General features: G+C 59.5%; 1 protein-coding gene across 1 annotated transcript in view; it reads right to left on the bottom strand.

Annotated features, from left to right (window-relative positions):
* Positions 1-18,821, bottom strand: part of LOC134911030 (serine/arginine-rich splicing factor 6-like) — a gene marked incomplete at both ends in the record, with an annotated part of 39,683 nt that overhangs the window by 15,760 nt on the left and 5,102 nt on the right. The window contains one exon of the mRNA XM_063919423.1: positions 4,995-5,096. Within this exon, the coding sequence (XP_063775493.1) occupies positions 4,995-5,096 (102 nt within the window). The remainder of the gene's footprint in view (positions 1-4,994; positions 5,097-18,821) is intronic.

Here is an 18,821-nt window from a genome sequence, read left to right on the forward strand (position 1 = left end):
CTGTTACTGCTCCTGGTCCTGCTGCTGTTACTGCTCCTGGTCCTGCTGCTGTTACTGCTCCTGGCCCCGCTGTTACTGCTCCTGGTCCTGCTGCTGTTACTGCTCCTGGCCCTGCTGTTACTGCTCCTGGTCCTGCTGCTGTTACTGCTCCTGGCCCCGCTGTTACTGCTCCTGGTCCTGCTGCTGTTACTGCTCCTGGCCCCGCTGTTACTGCTCCTGGTCCTGCTGCTGTTACTGCTCCTGGTCCTGCTGCTGTTACTGCTCCTGGTCCTGCTGTTACTGCTCCTGGTCCCGCTGTTACTGCTCCTGGTCCCGCTGTTACTGCTCCTGGTCCTGCTGTTACTGCTCCTGGTCCTGCTGCTGTTACTGCTCCTGGTCCTGCTGTTACTGCTCCTGGTCCCGCTGTTACTGCTCCTGGTCCCGCTGTTACTGCTCCTGGTCCTGCTGTTACTGCTCCTGGTCCTGCTGCTGTTACTGCTCCTGGTCCTGCTGCTGTTACTGCTCCTGGTCCTGCTGTTACTGCTCCTGGTCCTGCTGTTACTGCTCCTGGTCCTGCTGCTGTTACTGCTCCTGGTCCTGCTGTTACTGCTCCTGGCCCAGCTGTTACTGCTCCTGGTCCCGCTGTTACTGCTCCTGGTCCTGCTGCTGTTACTGCTCCTGGTCCTGCTGCTGTTACTGCTCCTGGCCCTGCTGTTACTGCTCCTGGTCCTGCTGCTGTTACTGCTCCTGGCCCCGCTGTTACTGCTCCTGGTCCTGCTGCTGTTACTGCTCCTGGCCCCGCTATTACTGCTCCTGGTCCTGCTGCTGTTACTGCTCCTGGTCCTGCTGTTACTGCTCCTGGTCCTGCTGCTGTTACTGCTCCTGGTCCTGCTGTTACTGCTCCTGGTCCTGCTGTTACTGCTCCTGGTCCTGCTGCTACTGCTCCTGGTCCTGCTGTTACTGCTCCTGGCCCTGCTGCTGTTACTGCTCCTGGTCCTGCTGTTACTGCTCCTGGCCCTGCTGCTGTTACTGCTCCTGGTCCTGCTGCTGTTACTGCTCCTGGTCCTGCTGTTACTGCTCCTGGTCCCGCTGTTACTGCTCCTGGTCCCGCTGTTACTGCTCCTGGTCCTGCTGCTGTTACTGCTCCTGGCCCCGCTGTTACTGCTCCTGGTCCTGCTGCTGTTACTGCTCCTGGCCCCGCTGTTACTGCTCCTGGTCCTGCTGCTGTTACTGCTCCTGGCCCCGCTGTTACTGCTCCTGGTCCTGCTGCTGTTACTGCTCCTGGTCCTGCTGCTGTTACTGCTCCTGGTCCTGCTGCTGTTACTGCTCCTGGTCCTGCTGTTACTGCTCCTGGTCCTGCTGCTGTTACTGCTCCTGGCCCCGCTGTTACTGCTCCTGGTCCTGCTGCTGTTACTGCTCCTGGCCCTGCTGTTACTGCTCCTGGTCCTGCTGCTGTTACTGCTCCTGGCCCCGCTGTTACTGCTCCTGGTCCTGCTGCTGTTACTGATCCTGGCCCCGCTGTTACTGCTCCTGGTCCTGCTGCTGTTACTGCTCCTGGCCCCGCTGTTACTGCTCCTGGTCCTGCTGCTGTTACTGCTCCTGGTCCTGCTGCTGTTACTGCTCCTGGTCCTGCTGTTACTGCTCCTGGTCCCGCTGTTACTGCTCCTGGTCCCGCTGTTACTGCTCCTGGTCCTGCTGTTACTGCTCCTGGTCCTGCTGCTGTTACTGCTCCTGGTCCTGCTGCTGTTACTGCTCCTGGTCCTGCTGTTACTGCTCCTGGTCCCGCTGTTACTGCTCCTGGTCCCGCTGTTACTGCTCCTGGTCCTGCTGTTACTGCTCCTGGTCCTGCTGCTGTTACTGCTCCTGGTCCTGCTGCTGTTACTGCTCCTGGTCCTGCTGTTACTGCTCCTGGTCTTGCTGTTACTGCTCCTGGTCCTGCTGCTGTTACTGCTCCTGGCCCCGCTGTTACTGCTCCTGGTCCTGCTGCTGTTACTGCTCCTGGCCCCGCTGTTACTGCTCCTGGTCCTGCTGCTGTTACTGCTCCTGGTCCTGCTGCTGTTACTGCTCCTGGCCCCGCTGTTACTGCTCCTGGTCCTGCTGCTGTTACTGCTCCTGGTCCTGCTGCTACTGCTCCTGGTCCTGCTGTTACTGCTCCTGGCCCTGCTGCTGTTACTGCTCCTGGTCCTGCTGTTACTGCTCCTGGCCCTGCTGCTGTTACTGCTCCTGGTCCTGCTGCTGTTACTGCTCCTGGTCCTGCTGTTACTGCTCCTGGTCCCGCTGTTACTGCTCCTGGTCCCGCTGTTACTGCTCCTGGTCCTGCTGCTGTTACTGCTCCTGGCCCCGCTGTTACTGCTCCTGGTCCTGCTGCTGTTACTGCTCCTGGCCCCGCTGTTACTGCTCCTGGTCCTGCTGCTGTTACTGCTCCTGGTCCTGCTGCTGTTACTGCTCCTGGTCCTGCTGCTGTTACTGCTCCTGGTCCTGCTGTTACTGCTCCTGGCCCTGCTGTTACTGCTCCTGGTCCTGCTGCTGTTACTGCTCCTGGCCCCGCTGTTACTGCTCCTGGTCCTGCTGCTGTTACTGCTCCTGGCCCCGCTGTTACTGCTCCTGGTCCTGCTGCTGTTACTGCTCCTGGTCCTGCTGCAGTTACTGCTCCTGGTCCTGCTGTTACTGCTCCTGGTCCCGCTGTTACTGCTCCTGGTCCCGCTGTTACTGCTCCTGGTCCTGCTGTTACTGCTCCTGGTCCTGCTGCTGTTACTGCTCCTGGTCCTGCTGCTGTTACTGCTCCTGGTCCTGCTGTTACTGCTCCTGGTCCCGCTGTTACTGCTCCTGGTCCCGCTGTTACTGCTCCTGGTCCTGCTGTTACTGCTCCTGGTCCTGCTGCTGTAACTGCTCCTGGTCCTGCTGCTGTTACTGCTCCTGGTCCTGCTGTTACTGCTCCTGGTCCTGCTGTTACTGCTCCTGGCCCAGCTGTTACTGCTCCTGGTCCCGCTGTTACTGCTCCTGGTCCTGCTGCTGTTACTGCTCCTGGTCCTGCTGCTGTTACTGCTCCTGGCCCTGCTGTTACTGCTCCTGGTCCTGCTGCTGTTACTGCTCCTGGCCCCGCTGTTACTGCTCCTGGTCCTGCTGCTGTTACTGCTCCTGGCCCCGCTGTTACTGCTCCTGGTCCTGCTGCTGTTACTGCTACTGGTCCTGCTGCTGTTACTGCTCCTGGTCCTGCTGTTACTGCTCCTGGTCCTGCTGCTGTTACTGCTCCTGGCCCCGCTGTTACTGCTCCTGGTCCTGCTGCTGTTACTGCTCCTGGCCCCGCTGTTACTGCTCCTGGTCCTGCTGCTGTTACTGCTCCTGGTCCTGCTGCTGTTACTGCTCCTGGTCCTGCTGCTGTTACTGCTCCTGGTCCTGCTGTTACTGCTCCTGGCCCTGCTGTTACTGCTCCTGGTCCTGCTGCTGTTACTGCTCCTGGCCCCGCTGTTACTGCTCCTGGTCCTGCTGCTGTTACTGCTCCTGGCCCCGCTGTTACTGCTCCTGGTCCTGCTGCTGTTACTGCTCCTGGTCCTGCTGCAGTTACTGCTCCTGGTCCTGCTGTTACTGCTCCTGGTCCCGCTGTTACTGCTCCTGGTCCCGCTGTTACTGCTCCTGGTCCTGCTGTTACTGCTCCTGGTCCTGCTGCTGTTACTGCTCCTGGTCCTGCTGCTGTTACTGCTCCTGGTCCTGCTGTTACTGCTCCTGGTCCCGCTGTTACTGCTCCTGGTCCCGCTGTTACTGCTCCTGGTCCTGCTGTTACTGCTCCTGGTCCTGCTGCTGTAACTGCTCCTGGTCCTGCTGCTGTTACTGCTCCTGGTCCTGCTGTTACTGCTCCTGGTCCTGCTGTTACTGCTCCTGGCCCAGCTGTTACTGCTCCTGGTCCCGCTGTTACTGCTCCTGGTCCTGCTGCTGTTACTGCTCCTGGTCCTGCTGCTGTTACTGCTCCTGGCCCTGCTGTTACTGCTCCTGGTCCTGCTGCTGTTACTGCTCCTGGCCCCGCTGTTACTGCTCCTGGTCCTGCTGCTGTTACTGCTCCTGGCCCCGCTGTTACTGCTCCTGGTCCTGCTGCTGTTACTGCTACTGGTCCTGCTGCTGTTACTGCTCCTGGTCCTGCTGTTACTGCTCCTGGTCCTGCTGTTACTGCTCCTGGTCCTGCTGCTGTTACTGCTCCTGGTCCTGCTGCTGTTACTGCTCCTGGTCCTGCTGTTACTGCTCCTGGTCCTGCTGTTACTGCTCCTGGTCCTGCTGTTACTGCTCCTGGTCCTGCTGTTACTGCTCCTGGTCCTGCTGTTACTGCTCCTGGTCCTGCTGCTGTTACTGCTCCTGGTCCTGCTGCTGTTACTGCTCCTGGCCCTGCTGTTACTGCTCCTGGTCCTGCTGCTGTTACTGCTCCTGGCCCCGCTGTTACTGCTCCTGGTCCTGCTGCTGTTACTGCTCCTGGCCCCGCTGTTACTGCTCCTGGTCCTGCTGCTGTTACTGCTCCTGGCCCAGCTGTTACTGCTCCTGGTCCTGCTGTTACTGCTCCTGGTCCCGCTGTTACTGCTCCTGGTCCTGCTGCTGTTACTGCTCCTAGTCCTGCTGCTGTTACTGCTCCTGGTCCTGCTGCTGTTACTGCTCCTGGCCCCGCTGTTACTGCTCCTGGTCCTGCTGCTGTTACTGCTCCTGGTCCTGCTGCTGTTACTGCTCCTGGTCCTGCTGCTGTTACTGCTCCTGGTCCTGCTGTTACTGCTCCTGGTCCTGCTGTTACTGCTCCTGGTCCCGCTGTTACTGCTCCTGGTCCTGCTGCTGTTACTGCTCCTGGTCCTGCTGCTGTTACTGCTCCTGGTCCTGCTGCTGTTACTGCTCCTGGTCCTGCTGCTGTTACTGCTCCTGGTCCTGCTGCTGTTACTGCTCCTGGTCCCGCTGTTACTGCTCCTGGTCCTGCTGTTACTGCTCCTGGTCCTGCTGTTACTGCTCCTGGTCCTGCTGCTGTTACTGCTCCTGGTCCTGCTGTTACTGCTCCTGGTCCTGCTGTTACTGCTCCTGGTCCTGCTGCTGTTACTGCTCCTGGTTCTGCTGTTACTGCTCCTGGTCCTGCTGTTACTGCTCCTGGTCCTGCTGCTGTTACTGCTCCTGGCCCTGCTGTTACTGCTCCTGGTCCTGCTGCTGTTACTGCTCCTAGTCCTGCTGCTGTTACTGCTCCTGGTCCTGCTGCTGTTACTGCTCCTGGCCCCGCTGTTACTGCTCCTGGTCCTGCTGCTGTTACTGCTCCTGGTCCTGCTGCTGTTACTGCTCCTGGTCCTGCTGCTGTTACTGCTCCTGGTCCTGCTGTTACTGCTCCTGGTCCTGCTGTTACTGCTCCTGGTCCCGCTGTTACTGCTCCTGGTCCTGCTGCTGTTACTGCTCCTGGTCCTGCTGCTGTTACTGCTCCTGGTCCTGCTGCTGTTACTGCTCCTGGTCCTGCTGCTGTTACTGCTCCTGGTCCTGCTGCTGTTACTGCTCCTGGTCCCGCTGTTACTGCTCCTGGTCCTGCTGTTACTGCTCCTGGTCCTGCTGTTACTGCTCCTGGTCCTGCTGCTGTTACTGCTCCTGGTCCTGCTGTTACTGCTCCTGGTCCTGCTGTTACTGCTCCTGGTCCTGCTGCTGTTACTGCTCCTGGTTCTGCTGTTACTGCTCCTGGTCCTGCTGTTACTGCTCCTGGTCCCGCTGTTACTGCTCCTGGTCCCGCTGTTACTGCTCCTGGTCCTGCTGTTACTGCTCCTGGTCCTGCTGCTGTTACTGCTCCTGGTCCTGCTGTTACTGCTCCTGGTCCTGCTGCTGTTACTGATCCTGGTCCTGCTGTTACTGCTCCTGGTCCTGCTGCTGTTACTGCTCCTGGTCCCGCTGTTACTGCTCCTGGTCCTGCTGTTACTGCTCCTGGTCCTGCTGTTACTGCTCCTGGTCCTGCTGCTGTTACTGCTCCTGGTCCTGCTGCTGTTACTGCTCCTGGTCCCGCTGTTACTGCTCCTGGTCCTGCTGCTGTTACTGCTCCTGGTCCCGCTGTTACTGCTCCTGGTCCTGCTGTTACTGCTCCTGGTCCTGCTGCTGTTACTGATCCTGGTCCTGCTGTTACTGCTCCTGGTCCTGCTGCTGTTACTGCTCCTGGTCCTGCTGCTGTTACTGCTCCTGGTCCTGCTGTTACTGCTCCTGGTCCTGCTGCTGTTACTGCTCCTGGTCCCGCTGTTACTGCTCCTGGTCCTGCTGCTGTTACTGCTCCTGGTCCCGCTGTTACTGCTCCTGGTCCTGCTGTTACTGCTCCTGGTCCTGCTGCTGTTACTGATCCTGGTCCTGCTGTTACTGCTCCTGGTCCTGCTGCTGTTACTGCTCCTGGTCCTGCTGCTGTTACTGCTCCTGGTCCTGCTGTTACTGCTCCTGGTCCTGCTGTTACTGCTCCTGGTCCTGCTGTTACTGCTCCTGGTCCTGCTGCTGTTACTGCTCCTGGTCCTGCTGCTGTTACGGCTCCTGGTCCCGCTGTTACTGCTCCTGGTCCTCCTGTTACTGCTCCTGGTCCTGCTGCTGTTACGGCTCCTGGTCCCGCTGTTACTGCTCCTGGTCCTGCTGTTACTGCTCCTGGTCCTGCTGCTGTTACTGCTCCTGGTCCTGCTGCTGTTACTGCTCCTGGTCCTGCTGTTACTGCTCCTGGTCCCACTGTTACTGCTCCTGGTCCCGCTGTTACTGCTCCTGGTCCCGCTGTTACTGCTCCTGGTCCTGCTGCTGTTACTGCTCCTGGTCCTGCTGCTGTTACTGCTCCTGGTCCCGCTGCTGTTACTGCTCCTGGTCCTGCTGCTGTTACTGCTCCTGGTCCTGCTGCTGTTACTGCTCCTGGTCCCGCTGTTACTGCTCCTGGTCCTGCTGTTACTGCTCCTGGCCCTGCTGCTGTTACTGCTCCTGGTCCTGCTGTTACTGCTCCTGGCCCTGCTGCTGTTACTGCTCCTGGTCCTGCTGCTGTTACTGCTCCTGGTCCTGCTGTTACTGCTCCTGGTCCCGCTGTTACTGCTCCTGGTCCTGCTGTTACTGCTCCTGGTCCTGCTGTTACTGCTCCTGGTCCTGCTGTTACTGCTCCTGGCCCCGCTGTTACTGCTCCTGGTCCTGCTGCTGTTACTGCTCCTGGCCCCGCTGTTACTGCTCCTGGTCCTGCTGCTGTTACTGCTCCTGGTCCCGCTGTTACTGCTCCTGGTCCTGCTGCTGTTACTGCTCCTGGCCCCGCTGTTACTGCTCCTGGTCCTGCTGCTGTTACTGCTCCTGGTCCTGCTGCTGTTACTGCTCCTGGTCCTGCTGCTGTTACTGCTCCTGGTCCTGCTGCTGTTACTGCTCCTGGTCCTGCTGTTACTGCTCCTGGTCCTGCTGTTACTGCTCCTGGTCCTGCTGCTGTTACTGCTCCTGGTCCTGCTGCTGTTACTGCTCCTGGTCCTGCTGTTACTGCTCCTGGTCCCGCTGTTACTGCTCCTGGTCCCGCTGTTACTGCTCCTGGTCCTGCTGTTACTGCTCCTGGTCCTGCTGCTGTTACTGCTCCTGGTCCTGCTGCTGTTACTGCTCCTGGTCCTGCTGTTACTGCTCCTGGTCCTGCTGTTACTGCTCCTGGTCCTGCTGTTACTGCTCCTGGTCCTGCTGCTGTTACTGCTCCTGGTCCTGCTGTTACTGCTCCTGGCCCAGCTGTTACTGCTCCTGGTCCCGCTGTTACTGCTCCTGGTCCTGCTGCTGTTACTGCTCCTGGTCCTGCTGCTGTTACTGCTCCTGGCCCCGCTGTTACTGCTCCTGGTCCTGCTGTTACTGCTCCTGGCCCAGCTGTTACTGCTCCTGGTCCCGCTGTTACTGCTCCTGGTCCTGCTGCTGTTACTGCTCCTGGTCCTGCTGCTGTTACTGCTCCTGGCCCTGCTGTTACTGCTCCTGGTCCTGCTGCTGTTACTGCTCCTGGCCCCGCTGTTACTGCTCCTGGTCCTGCTGCTGTTACTGCTCCTGGCCCCGCTGTTACTGCTCCTGGTCCTGCTGCTGTTACTGCTCCTGGCCCTGCTGTTACTGCTCCTGGTCCTGCTGCTGTTACTGCTCCTGGCCCCGCTGTTACTGCTCCTGGTCCTGCTGCTGTTACTGCTCCTGGTCCTGCTGCTGTTACTGCTCCTGGTCCTGCTGCTGTTACTGCTCCTGGTCCTGCTGTTACTGCTCCTGGTCCTGCTGTTACTGCTCCTGGTCCCGCTGTTACTGCTCCTGGTCCTGCTGTTACTGCTCCTGGTCCCGCTGTTACTGCTCCTGGTCCTGCTGCTGTTACTGCTCCTGGTCCTGCAGTTACTGCTCCTGGTCCTGCTGTTACTGCTCCTGGTCCTGCTGCTGTTACTGCTCCTGGTCCTGCTGTTACTGCTCCTGGTCCTGCTGTTACTGCTCCTGGTCCCGCTGTTACTGCTCCTGGTCCCGCTGTTACTGCTCCTGGTCCTGCTGTTACTGCTCCTGGTCCTGCTGCTGTTACTGCTCCTGGTCCTGCTGCTGTTACTGCTCCTGGTCCTGCTGTTACTGCTCCTGGTCCTGCTGTTACTGCTCCTGGTCCTTCTGTTACTGCTCCTGGTCCTGCTGTTACTGCTCCTGGCCCTGCTGCTGTTACTGATCCTGGTCCTGCTGTTACTGCTCCTGGTCCTGCTGCTGTTACTGCTCCTGGTCCCGCTGTTACTGCTCCTGGTCCTGCTGTTACTGCTCCTGGTCCTGCTGTTACTGCTCCTGGTCCTGCTGCTGTTACTGCTCCTGGTCCTGCTGCTGTTACTGCTCCTGGTCCCGCTGTTACTGCTCCTGGTCCTGCTGCTGTTACTGCTCCTGGTCCTGCTGCTGTTACTGCTCCTGGTCCTGCTGTTACTGCTCCTGGTCCTGCTGTTACTGCTCCTGGTCCTGCTGTTACTGCTCCTGGTCCTGCTGTTACTGCTCCTGGTCCTGCTGTTACTGCTCCTGGTCCTGCTGCTGTTACTGCTCCTGGTCCTGCTGCTGTTACGGCTCCTGGTCCCGCTGTTACTGCTCCTGGTCCTGCTGTTACTGCTCCTGGTCCTGCTGCTGTTACTGCTCCTGGTCCCGCTGTTACTGCTCCTGGTCCTGCTGCTGTTACTGCTCCTGGTCCCGCTGTTACTGCTCCTGGTCCTGCTGCTGTTACTGCTCCTGGTCCTGCTGCTGTTACTGCTCCTGGTCCTGCTGTTACTGCTCCTGGTCCCGCTGTTACTGCTCCTGGTCCTGCTGTTACTGCTCCTGGTCCCGCTGTTACTGCTCCTGGTCCTGCTGTTACTGCTCCTGGTCCTGCTGCTGTTACTGCTCCTGGTCCTGCTGCTGTTACTGCTCCTGGTCCTGCTGTTACTGCTCCTGGTCCTGCTGCTGTTACTGCTCCTGGTCCCGCTGTTACTGCTCCTGGTCCTGCTGCTGTTACTGCTCCTGCTCCTGCTGCTGTTACTGCTCCTGGTCCTGCTGCTGTTACTGCTCCTGGTCCTGCTGCTGTTACTGCTCCTGGTCCTGCTGTTACTGCTCCTGGTCCCGCTGTTACTGCTCCTGGTCCTGCTGTTACTGCTCCTGGTCCCGCTGTTACTGCTCCTGGTCCTGCTGCTGTTACTGCTCCTGGTCCCGCTGTTACTGCTCCTGGTCCTGCTGTTACTGCTCCTGGTCCCGCTGTTACTGCTCCTGGTCCCGCTGTTACTGCTCCTGGTCCCGCTGTTACTGCTCCTGGTCCAGCTGTTACTGCTCCTGGTCCCGCTGTTACTGCTCCTGGTCCCGCTGTTACTGCTCCTGGTCCTGCTGTTACTGCTCCTGGCCCTGCTGCTGTTACTGCTCCTGGTCCTGCTGTTACTGCTCCTGGCCCTGCTGCTGTTACTGCTCCTGGTCCTGCTGCTGTTACTGCTCCTGGTCCTGCTGTTACTGCTCCTGGTCCCGCTGTTACTGCTCCTGGTCCCGCTGTTACTGCTCCTGGTCCTGCTGCTGTTACTGCTCCTGGCCCCGCTGTTACTGCTCCTGGTCCTGCTGCTGTTACTGCTCCTGGCCCCGCTGTTACTGCTCCTGGTCCTGCTGCTGTTACTGCTCCTGGCCCCGCTGTTACTGCTCCTGGTCCTGCTGCTGTTACTGCTCCTGGTCCTGCTGCTGTTACTGCTCCTGGTCCTGCTGCTGTTACTGCTCCTGGTCCTGCTGTTACTGCTCCTGGCCCTGCTGTTACTGCTCCTGGTCCTGCTGCTGTTACTGCTCCTGGCCCCGCTGTTACTGCTCCTGGTCCTGCTGCTGTTACTGCTCCTGGCCCCGCTGTTACTGCTCCTGGTCCTGCTGCTGTTACTGCTCCTGGTCCTGCTGCTGTTACTGCTCCTGGTCCTGCTGTTACTGCTCCTGGTCCCGCTGTTACTGCTCCTGGTCCCGCTGTTACTGCTCCTGGTCCTGCTGTTACTGCTCCTGGTCCTGCTGCTGTTACTGCTCCTGGTCCTGCTGCTGTTACTGCTCCTGGTCCCGCTGTTACTGCTCCTGGTCCCGCTGTTACTGCTCCTGGTCCCGCTGTTACTGCTCCTGGTCCTGCTGCTGTTACTGCTCCTGGTCCTGCTGCTGTTACTGCTCCTGGTCCTGCTGTTACTGCTCCTGGTCCTGCTGTTACTGCTCCTGGTCCTGCTGTTACTGCTCCTGGTCCTGCTGCTGTTACTGCTCCTGGTCCTGCTGTTACTGCTCCTGGCCCAGCTGTTACTGCTCCTGGTCCCGCTGTTACTGCTCCTGGTCCTGCTGCTGTTACTGCTCCTGGTCCTGCTGCTGTTACTGCTCCTGGCCCCGCTGTTACTGCTCCTGGTCCTGCTGTTACTGCTCCTGGCCCAGCTGTTACTGCTCCTGGTCCCGCTGTTACTGCTCCTGGTCCTGCTGCTGTTACTGCTCCTGGTCCTGCTGCTGTTACTGCTCCTGGCCCTGCTGTTACTGCTCCTGGTCCTGCTGTTACTGCTCCTGGTCCTGCTGCTGTTACTGCTCCTGGCCCCGCTGTTACTGCTCCTGGTCCTGCTGCTGTTACTGCTCCTGGCCCCGCTGTTACTGCTCCTGGTCCTGCTGCTGTTACTGCTCCTGGCCCTGCTGTTACTGCTCCTGGTCCTGCTGCTGTTACTGCTCCTGGCCCTGCTGTTACTGCTCCTGGTCCTGCTGTTACTTCTCCTGGTCCTGCTGTTACTGCTCCTGGCCCCGCTGTTACTGCTCCTGGTCCTGCTGCTGTTACTGCTCCTGGTCCCGCTGTTACTGCTCCTGGTCCAGCTGTTACTGCTCCTGGTCCCGCTGTTACTGCTCCTGGTCCCGCTGTTACTGCTCCTGGTCCTGCTGTTACTGCTCCTGGCCCTGCTGCTGTTACTGCTCCTGGTCCTGCTGCTGTTACTGCTCCTGGCCCCGCTGTTACTGCTCCTGGTCCTGCTGCTGTTACTGCTCCTGGCCCCGCTGTTACTGCTCCTGGTCCTGCTGCTGTTACTGCTCCTGGCCCCGCTGTTACTGCTCCTGGTCCTGCTGCTGTTACTGCTCCTGGTCCTGCTGTTACTGCTCCTGGCCCTGCTGCTGTTACTGCTCCTGGTCCTGCTGCTGTTACTGCTCCTGGTCCTGCTGTTACTGCTCCTGGTCCCGCTGTTACTGCTCCTGGTCCCGCTGTTACTGCTCCTGGTCCTGCTGCTGTTACTGCTCCTGGCCCCGCTGTTACTGCTCCTGGTCCTGCTGCTGTTACTGCTCCTGGCCCCGCTGTTACTGCTCCTGGTCCTGCTGCTGTTACTGCTCCTGGCCCCGCTGTTACTGCTCCTGGTCCTGCTGCTGTTACTGCTCCTGGTCCCGCTGTTACTGCTCCTGGTCCAGCTGTTACTGCTCCTGGTCCCGCTGTTACTGCTCCTGGTCCCGCTGTTACTGCTCCTGGTCCTGCTGTTACTGCTCCTGGCCCTGCTGCTGTTACTGCTCCTGGTCCTGCTGTTACTGCTCCTGGCCCTGCTGCTGTTACTGCTCCTGGTCCTGCTGCTGTTACTGCTCCTGGTCCTGCTGTTACTGCTCCTGGTCCCGCTGTTACTGCTCCTGGTCCCGCTGTTACTGCTCCTGGTCCTGCTGCTGTTACTGCTCCTGGCCCCGCTGTTACTGCTCCTGGTCCTGCTGCTGTTACTGCTCCTGGCCCCGCTGTTACTGCTCCTGGTCCTGCTGCTGTTACTGCTCCTGGCCCCGCTGTTACTGCTCCTGGTCCTGCTGCTGTTACTGCTCCTGGTCCTGCTGCTGTTACTGCTCCTGGTCCTGCTGCTGTTACTGCTCCTGGTCCTGCTGTTACTGCTCCTGGCCCTGCTGTTACTGCTCCTGGTCCTGCTGCTGTTACTGCTCCTGGCCCCGCTGTTACTGCTCCTGGTCCTGCTGCTGTTACTGCTCCTGGCCCCGCTGTTACTGCTCCTGGTCCTGCTGCTGTTACTGCTCCTGGTCCTGCTGCTGTTACTGCTCCTGGTCCTGCTGTTACTGCTCCTGGTCCCGCTGTTACTGCTCCTGGTCCCGCTGTTACTGCTCCTGGTCCTGCTGTTACTGCTCCTGGTCCTGCTGCTGTTACTGCTCCTGGTCCTGCTGCTGTTACTGCTCCTGGTCCCGCTGTTACTGCTCCTGGTCCCGCTGTTACTGCTCCTGGTCCCGCTGTTACTGCTCCTGGTCCTGCTGTTACTGCTCCTGGTCCTGCTGCTGTTACTGCTCCTGGTCCTGCTGCTGTTACTGCTCCTGGTCCTGCTGCTGTTACTGCTCCTGGTCCTGCTGTTACTGCTCCTGGTCCTGCTGTTACTGCTCCTGGTCCTGCTGCTGTTACTGCTCCTGGTCCTGCTGTTACTGCTCCTGGCCCAGCTGTTACTGCTCCTGGTCCCGCTGTTACTGCTCCTGGTCCTGCTGCTGTTACTGCTCCTGGTCCTGCTGCTGTTACTGCTCCTGGCCCCGCTGTTACTGCTCCTGGTCCTGCTGTTACTGCTCCTGGCCCAGCTGTTACTGCTCCTGGTCCCGCTGTTACTGCTCCTGGTCCTGCTGCTGTTACTGCTCCTGGTCCTGCTGCTGTTACTGCTCCTGGCCCTGCTGTTACTGCTCCTGGTCCTGCTGTTACTGCTCCTGGTCCTGCTGCTGTTACTGCTCCTGGCCCCGCTGTTACTGCTCCTGGTCCTGCTGCTGTTACTGCTCCTGGCCCCGCTGTTACTGCTCCTGGTCCTGCTGCTGTTACTGCTCCTGGCCCTGCTGTTACTGCTCCTGGTCCTGCTGCTGTTACTGCTCCTGGCCCCGCTGTTACTGCTCCTGGTCCTGCTGCTGTTACTGCTCCTGGTCCTGCTGCTGTTACTGCTCCTGGTCCTGCTGCTGTTACTGCTCCTGGTCCTGCTGCTGTTACTGCTCCTGGTCCTGCTGTTACTGCTCCTGGTCCTGCTGTTACTGCTCCTGGTCCTGCTGCTGTTACTGCTCCTGGTCCTGCTGCTGTTACTGCTCCTGGTCCTGCTGTTACTGCTCCTGGTCCCGCTGTTACTGCTCCTGGTCCCGCTGTTACTGCTCCTGGTCCTGCTGCTGTTACTGCTCCTGGTCCTGCTGCTGTTACTGCTCCTGGTCCTGCTGCTGTTACTGCTCCTGGTCCCGCTGTTACTGCTCCTGGTCCCGCTGTTACTGCTCCTGGCCCAGCTGTTACTGCTCCTGGTCCCGCTGCTGTTACTGCTCCTGGTCCTGCTGCTGTTACTGCTCCTGGTCCCGCTGTTACTGCTCCTGGTCCCGCTGTTACTGCTCCTGGTCCCGCTGTTACTGCTCCTGGTCCTGCTGTTACTGCTCCTGGTCCTGCTGCTGTTACTGCTCCTGGTCCTGCTGCTGTTACTGCTCCTGGTCCTGCTGTTACTGCTCCTGGTCCTGCTGTTACTGCTCCTGGTCCTGCTGTTACTGCTCCTGGTCCTGCTGCTGTTACTGCTCCTGGTCCTGCTGTTACTGCTCCTGGCCCAGCTGTTACTGCTCCTGGTCCCGCTGTTACTGCTCCTGGTCCTGCTGCTGTTACTGCTCCTGGTCCTGCTGCTGTTACTGCTCCTGGCCCCGCTGTTACTGCTCCTGGTCCTGCTGTTACTGCTCCTGGCCCAGCTGTTACTGCTCCTGGTCCCGCTGTTACTGCTCCTGGTCCTGCTGCTGTTACTGCTCCTGGTCCTGCTGCTGTTACTGCTCCTGGCCCTGCTGTTACTGCTCCTGGTCCTGCTGTTACTGCTCCTGGTCCTGCTGCTGTTACTGCTCCTGGTCCTGCTGTTACTGCTCCTGGTCCTGCTGCTGTTACTGCTCCTGGCCCCGCTGTTACTGCTCCTGGTCCTGCTGCTGTTACTGCTCCTGGCCCCGCTGTTACTGCTCCTGGTCCTGCTGCTGTTACTGCTCCTGGCCCTGCTGTTACTGCTCCTGGTCCTGCTGCTGTTACTGCTCCTGGCCCCGCTGTTACTGCTCCTGGTCCTGCTGCTGTTACTGCTCCTGGTCCTGCTGCTGTTACTGCTCCTGGTCCTGCTGCTGTTACTGCTCCTGGTCCTGCTGCTGTTACTGCTCCTGGTCCTGCTGTTACTGCTCCTGGTCCTGCTGTTACTGCTCCTGGTCCTGCTGCTGTTACTGCTCCTGGTCCTGCTGCTGTTACTGCTCCTGGTCCTGCTGTTACTGCTCCTGGTCCCGCTGTTACTGCTCCTGGTCCCGCTGTTACTGCTCCTGGTCCTGCTGCTGTTACTGCTCCTGGTCCTGCTGCTGTTACTGCTCCTGGTCCTGCTGTTACTGCTCCTGGTCCCGCTGTTACTGCTCCTGGTCCTGCTGTTACTGCTCCTGGTCCTGCTGCTGTTACTGCTCCTGGTCCTGCTGCTGTTACTGCTCCTGGTCCTGCTGTTACTGCTCCTGGTCCTGCTGTTACTGCTCCTGGTCCTGCTGTTACTGCTCCTGGTCCTGCTGCTGTTACTGCTCCTGGTCCTGCTGCTGTTACTGCTCCTGGTCCTGCTGTTACTGCTCCTGGTCCTGCTGTTACTGCTCCTGGTCCCGCTGTTACTGCTCCTGGTCCTGCTGCTGTTACTGCTCCTGGTCCTGCTGCTGTTACTGCTCCTGGTCCTGCTGTTACTGCTCCTGGTCCTGCTGTTACTGCTCCTGGTCCTGCTGTTACTGCTCCTGGTCCCGCTGTTACTGCTCCTGGTCCTGCTGTTACTGCTCCTGGTCCTGCTGTTACTGCTCCTGGTCCTGCTGCTGTTACTGCTCCTGGTCCTGCTGCTGTTACTGCTCCTGGTCCTGCTGTTACTGCTCCTGGTCCCTGCTGTTACTGCTCCTGGTCCCGCTGTTACTGCTCCTGGTCCTGCTGTTACTGCTCCTGGTCTGCTGCTGTTACTGCTCCTGGTCCTGCTGCTGTTACTGCTCCTGGCCCGCTGTACTGCTCCTGGTCCCGCTGTTACTGCTCCTGGTCCCGCTGTTACTGCTCCTGGTCCTGCTGTTACTGCTCCTGGTCCTGCTGCTGTTACTGCTCCTGGTCCCGCTGTTACTGCTCCTGGTCCTGCTGCTGTTACTGCTCCTGGTCCGCTGTTACTGCTCCTGGTCCTGCTGCTGTTACTGCTCCTGGTCCTGCTGCTGTTACTGCTCCTGGTCCTGCTGTTACTGCTCCTGGTCCCGCTGTTACTGCTCCTGGTCCTGCTGTTACTGCTCCTGGTCCCGCTGTTACTGCTCCTGGTCCTGCTGTTACTGCTCCTGGTCCTGCTGCTGTTACTGCTCCTGGTCCCGCTGTTACTGCTCCTGGTCCTGCTGTTACTGCTCCTGGTCCCGCTGTTACTGCTCCTGGTCCTGCTGTTACTGCTCCTGGTCCTGCTGCTGTTACTGCTCCTGGTCCTGCTGCTGTTACTGCTCCTGGTCCTGCTGTTACTGCTCCTGGTCCTGCTGCTGTTACTGCTCCTGGTCCCGCTGTTACTGCTCCTGGTCCTGCTGCTGTTACTGCTCCTGCTCCTGCTGCTGTTACTGCTCCTGGTCCTGCTGCTGTTACTGCTCCTGGTCCTGCTGCTGTTACTGCTCCTGGTCCTGCTGTTACTGCTCCTGGTCCTGCTGTTACTGCTCCTGGTCCTGCTGTTACTGCTCCTGGTCCTGCTGTTACTGCTCCTGGTCCTGCTGCTGTTACTGCTCCTGGTCCTGCTGTTACTGCTCCTGGTCCTGCTGTTACTGCTCCTGGTCCCTGCTGTTACTGCTCCTGGTCTCTGCTGTTACTGCTCCTGGTCCCGCTGTTACTGCTCCTGGTCCTGCTGTTACTGCTCCTGGTCCCGCTGTTACTGCTCCTGGTCCTGCTGCTGTTACTGCTCCTGGTCCCGCTGTTACTGCTCCTGGTCCTGCTGTTACTGCTCCTGGTCCTGCTGCTGTTACTGCTCCTGGTCCTGCTGCTGTTACTGCTCCTGGTCCTGCTGTTACTGCTCCTGGTCCGCTGTTACTGCTCCTGGTCCTGCTGTTACTGCTCCTGGTCCTGCTGTTACTGCTCCTGGTCCTGCTGCTGTTACTGCTCCTGGTCCTGCTGCTGTTACTGCTCCTGGTCCCGCTGTTACTGCTCCTGGTCCTGCTGCTGTTACTGCTCCTGGTCCTGCTGCTGTTACTGCTCCTGGTCCTGCTGTTACTGCTCCTGGTCCCGCTGTTACTGCTCCTGGTCCCGCTGTTACTGCTCCTGGTCCTGCTGCTTACTGCTCCTGGCCCCGCTGTTACTGCTCCTGCTGTTACTGCTCCTGGTCCTGCTGTTACTGCTCCTGGTCCTGCTGCTTACTGCTCCTGGCCCGCTGTTACTGCTCCTGGTCCTGCTGCTGTTACTGCTCCTGGTCCTGCTGTTACTGCTCCTGGTCCTGCTGCTGTTACTGCTCCTGGTCCCGCTGTTACTGCTCCTGGTCCTGCTGCTGTTACTGCTCCTGGCCCCGCTGTTACTGCTCCTGGTCCTGCTGCTGTTACTGCTCCTGGTCCTGCTGCTGTTACTGCTCCTGGTCCTGCTGCTGTTACTGCTCCTGGTCCTGCTGCTACTGCTCCTGGCCCTGCTGCTGTTACTGCTCCTGGTCCTGCTGTTACTGCTCCTGGTCCCTGCTGCTGTTACTGCTCCTGGTCCTGCTGTTACTGCTCCTGGTCCCTGCTGTTACTGCTCCTGGTCCTGGCTGCTGTTACTGCTCCTGGCCCCGCTGTTACTGCTCCTGGTCCTGCTGCTGTTACTGCTCCTGGCCCTGCTGTTACTGCTCCTGGTCCTGCTGCTGTTACTGCTCCTGGTCCTGCTGTTACTGCTCCTGGTCCCTGCTGTTACTGCTCCTGGTCCTGCTGCTGTTACTGCTCCTGGCCCCGCTGTTACTGCTCCTGGTCCTGCTGCTGTTACTGCTCCTGGCTCCCGCTGTTACTGCTCCTGGTCCTGCTGCTGTCACTGCTCCTGGTCCCAGCTGTTACTGCTCCTGGTCCTGCTGCTGTTACTGCTCCTGGTCCCGCTGTTACTGCTCCTGGTCCTGCTGCTGTTACTGCTCCTGGTCCCGCTGTTACTGCTCCTGGTCCTGCTGCTGTTACTGCTCCTGGTCCCGCTGTTACTGCTCCTGGTCCTGCTGCTGTTACTGCTCCTGGTCCTGCTGCTGTTACTGCTCCTGGTCCTGCTGTTACTGCTCCTGGTACTGCTGTTACTGCTCCTGGTCCTGCTGCTGTTACTGCTCCTGGTCCTGCTGTTACTGCTCCTGGTCCTGCTGTTACTGCTCCTGGTCCTGCTGCTGTTACTGCTCCTGGTCCTGCTGTTACTGCTCCTGGTCCTGCTGTTACTGCTCCTGGTCCTGCTGTTACTGCTCCTGGTCCTGCTGCTGTTACTGCTCCTGGTCCTGCTGCTGTTACTGCTCCTGGTCCCGCTGTTACTGCTCCTGGTCCTGCTGCTGTTACTGCTCCTGGTCCTGCTGTTACTGCTCCTGGTCCTGCTGTTACTGCTCCTGGTCCCGCTGTTACTGCTCCTGGTCCTGCTGCTGTTACTGCTCCTGGTCCTGCTGCTGTTACTGCTCCTGGCCCCGCTGTTACTGCTCCTGGTCCTGCTGTTACTGCTCCTGGTCCTGCTGCTGTTACTGCTCCTGGTCCCGCTGTTACTGCTCCTGGTCCAGCTGTTACTGCTCCTGGTCCCGCTGTTACTGCTCCTGGTCCCGCTGTTACTGCTCCTGGTCCTGCTGTTACTGCTCCTGGCCCTGCTGCTGTTACTGCTCCTGGTCCTGCTGTTACTGCTCCTGGCCCTGCTGCTGTTACTGCTCCTGGTCCTGCTGCTGTTACTGCTCCTGGTCCTGCTGTTACTGCTCCTGGTCCCGCTGTTACTGCTCCTGGTCCCGCTGTTACTGCTCCTGGTCCTGCTGCTGTTACTGCTCCTGGCCCGCTGTTACTGCTCCTGGTCCTGCTGCTGTTACTGCTCCTGGTCCCTGCTGTTACTGCTCCTGGTCCTGCTGCTGTTACTGCTCCTGGTCCTGCTGCTGTTACTGCTCCTGGTCCTGCTGCTGTTACTGCTCCTGGTCCTGCTGCTGTTACTGCTCCTGGTCCTGCTGTTACTGCTCCTGGCCCTGCTGTTACTGCTCCTGGTCCTGCTGCTGTTACTGCTCCTGGCCCCGCTGTTACTGCTCCTGGTCCTGCTGCTGTTACTGCTCCTGGCCCCCGCTGTTACTGCTCCTGGTCCCTGCTGCTGTTACTGCTCCTGGTCCTGCTGCTGTTACTGCTCCTGGTCCTGCTGTTACTGCTCCTGGTCCCGCTGTTACTGCTCCTGGTCCCGCTGTTACTGCTCCTGGTCCTGCTGTTACTGCTCCTGGTCCTGCTGCTGTTACTGCTCCTGGTCCTGCTGCTGTTACTGCTCCTGGTCCCGCTGTTACTGCTCCTGGTCC

This window comes from Pseudophryne corroboree, chromosome 4, assembly GCF_028390025.1.
Source record: "Pseudophryne corroboree isolate aPseCor3 chromosome 4, aPseCor3.hap2, whole genome shotgun sequence".
Classification (NCBI taxonomy): Eukaryota; Metazoa; Chordata; class Amphibia; order Anura; family Myobatrachidae; genus Pseudophryne; species Pseudophryne corroboree.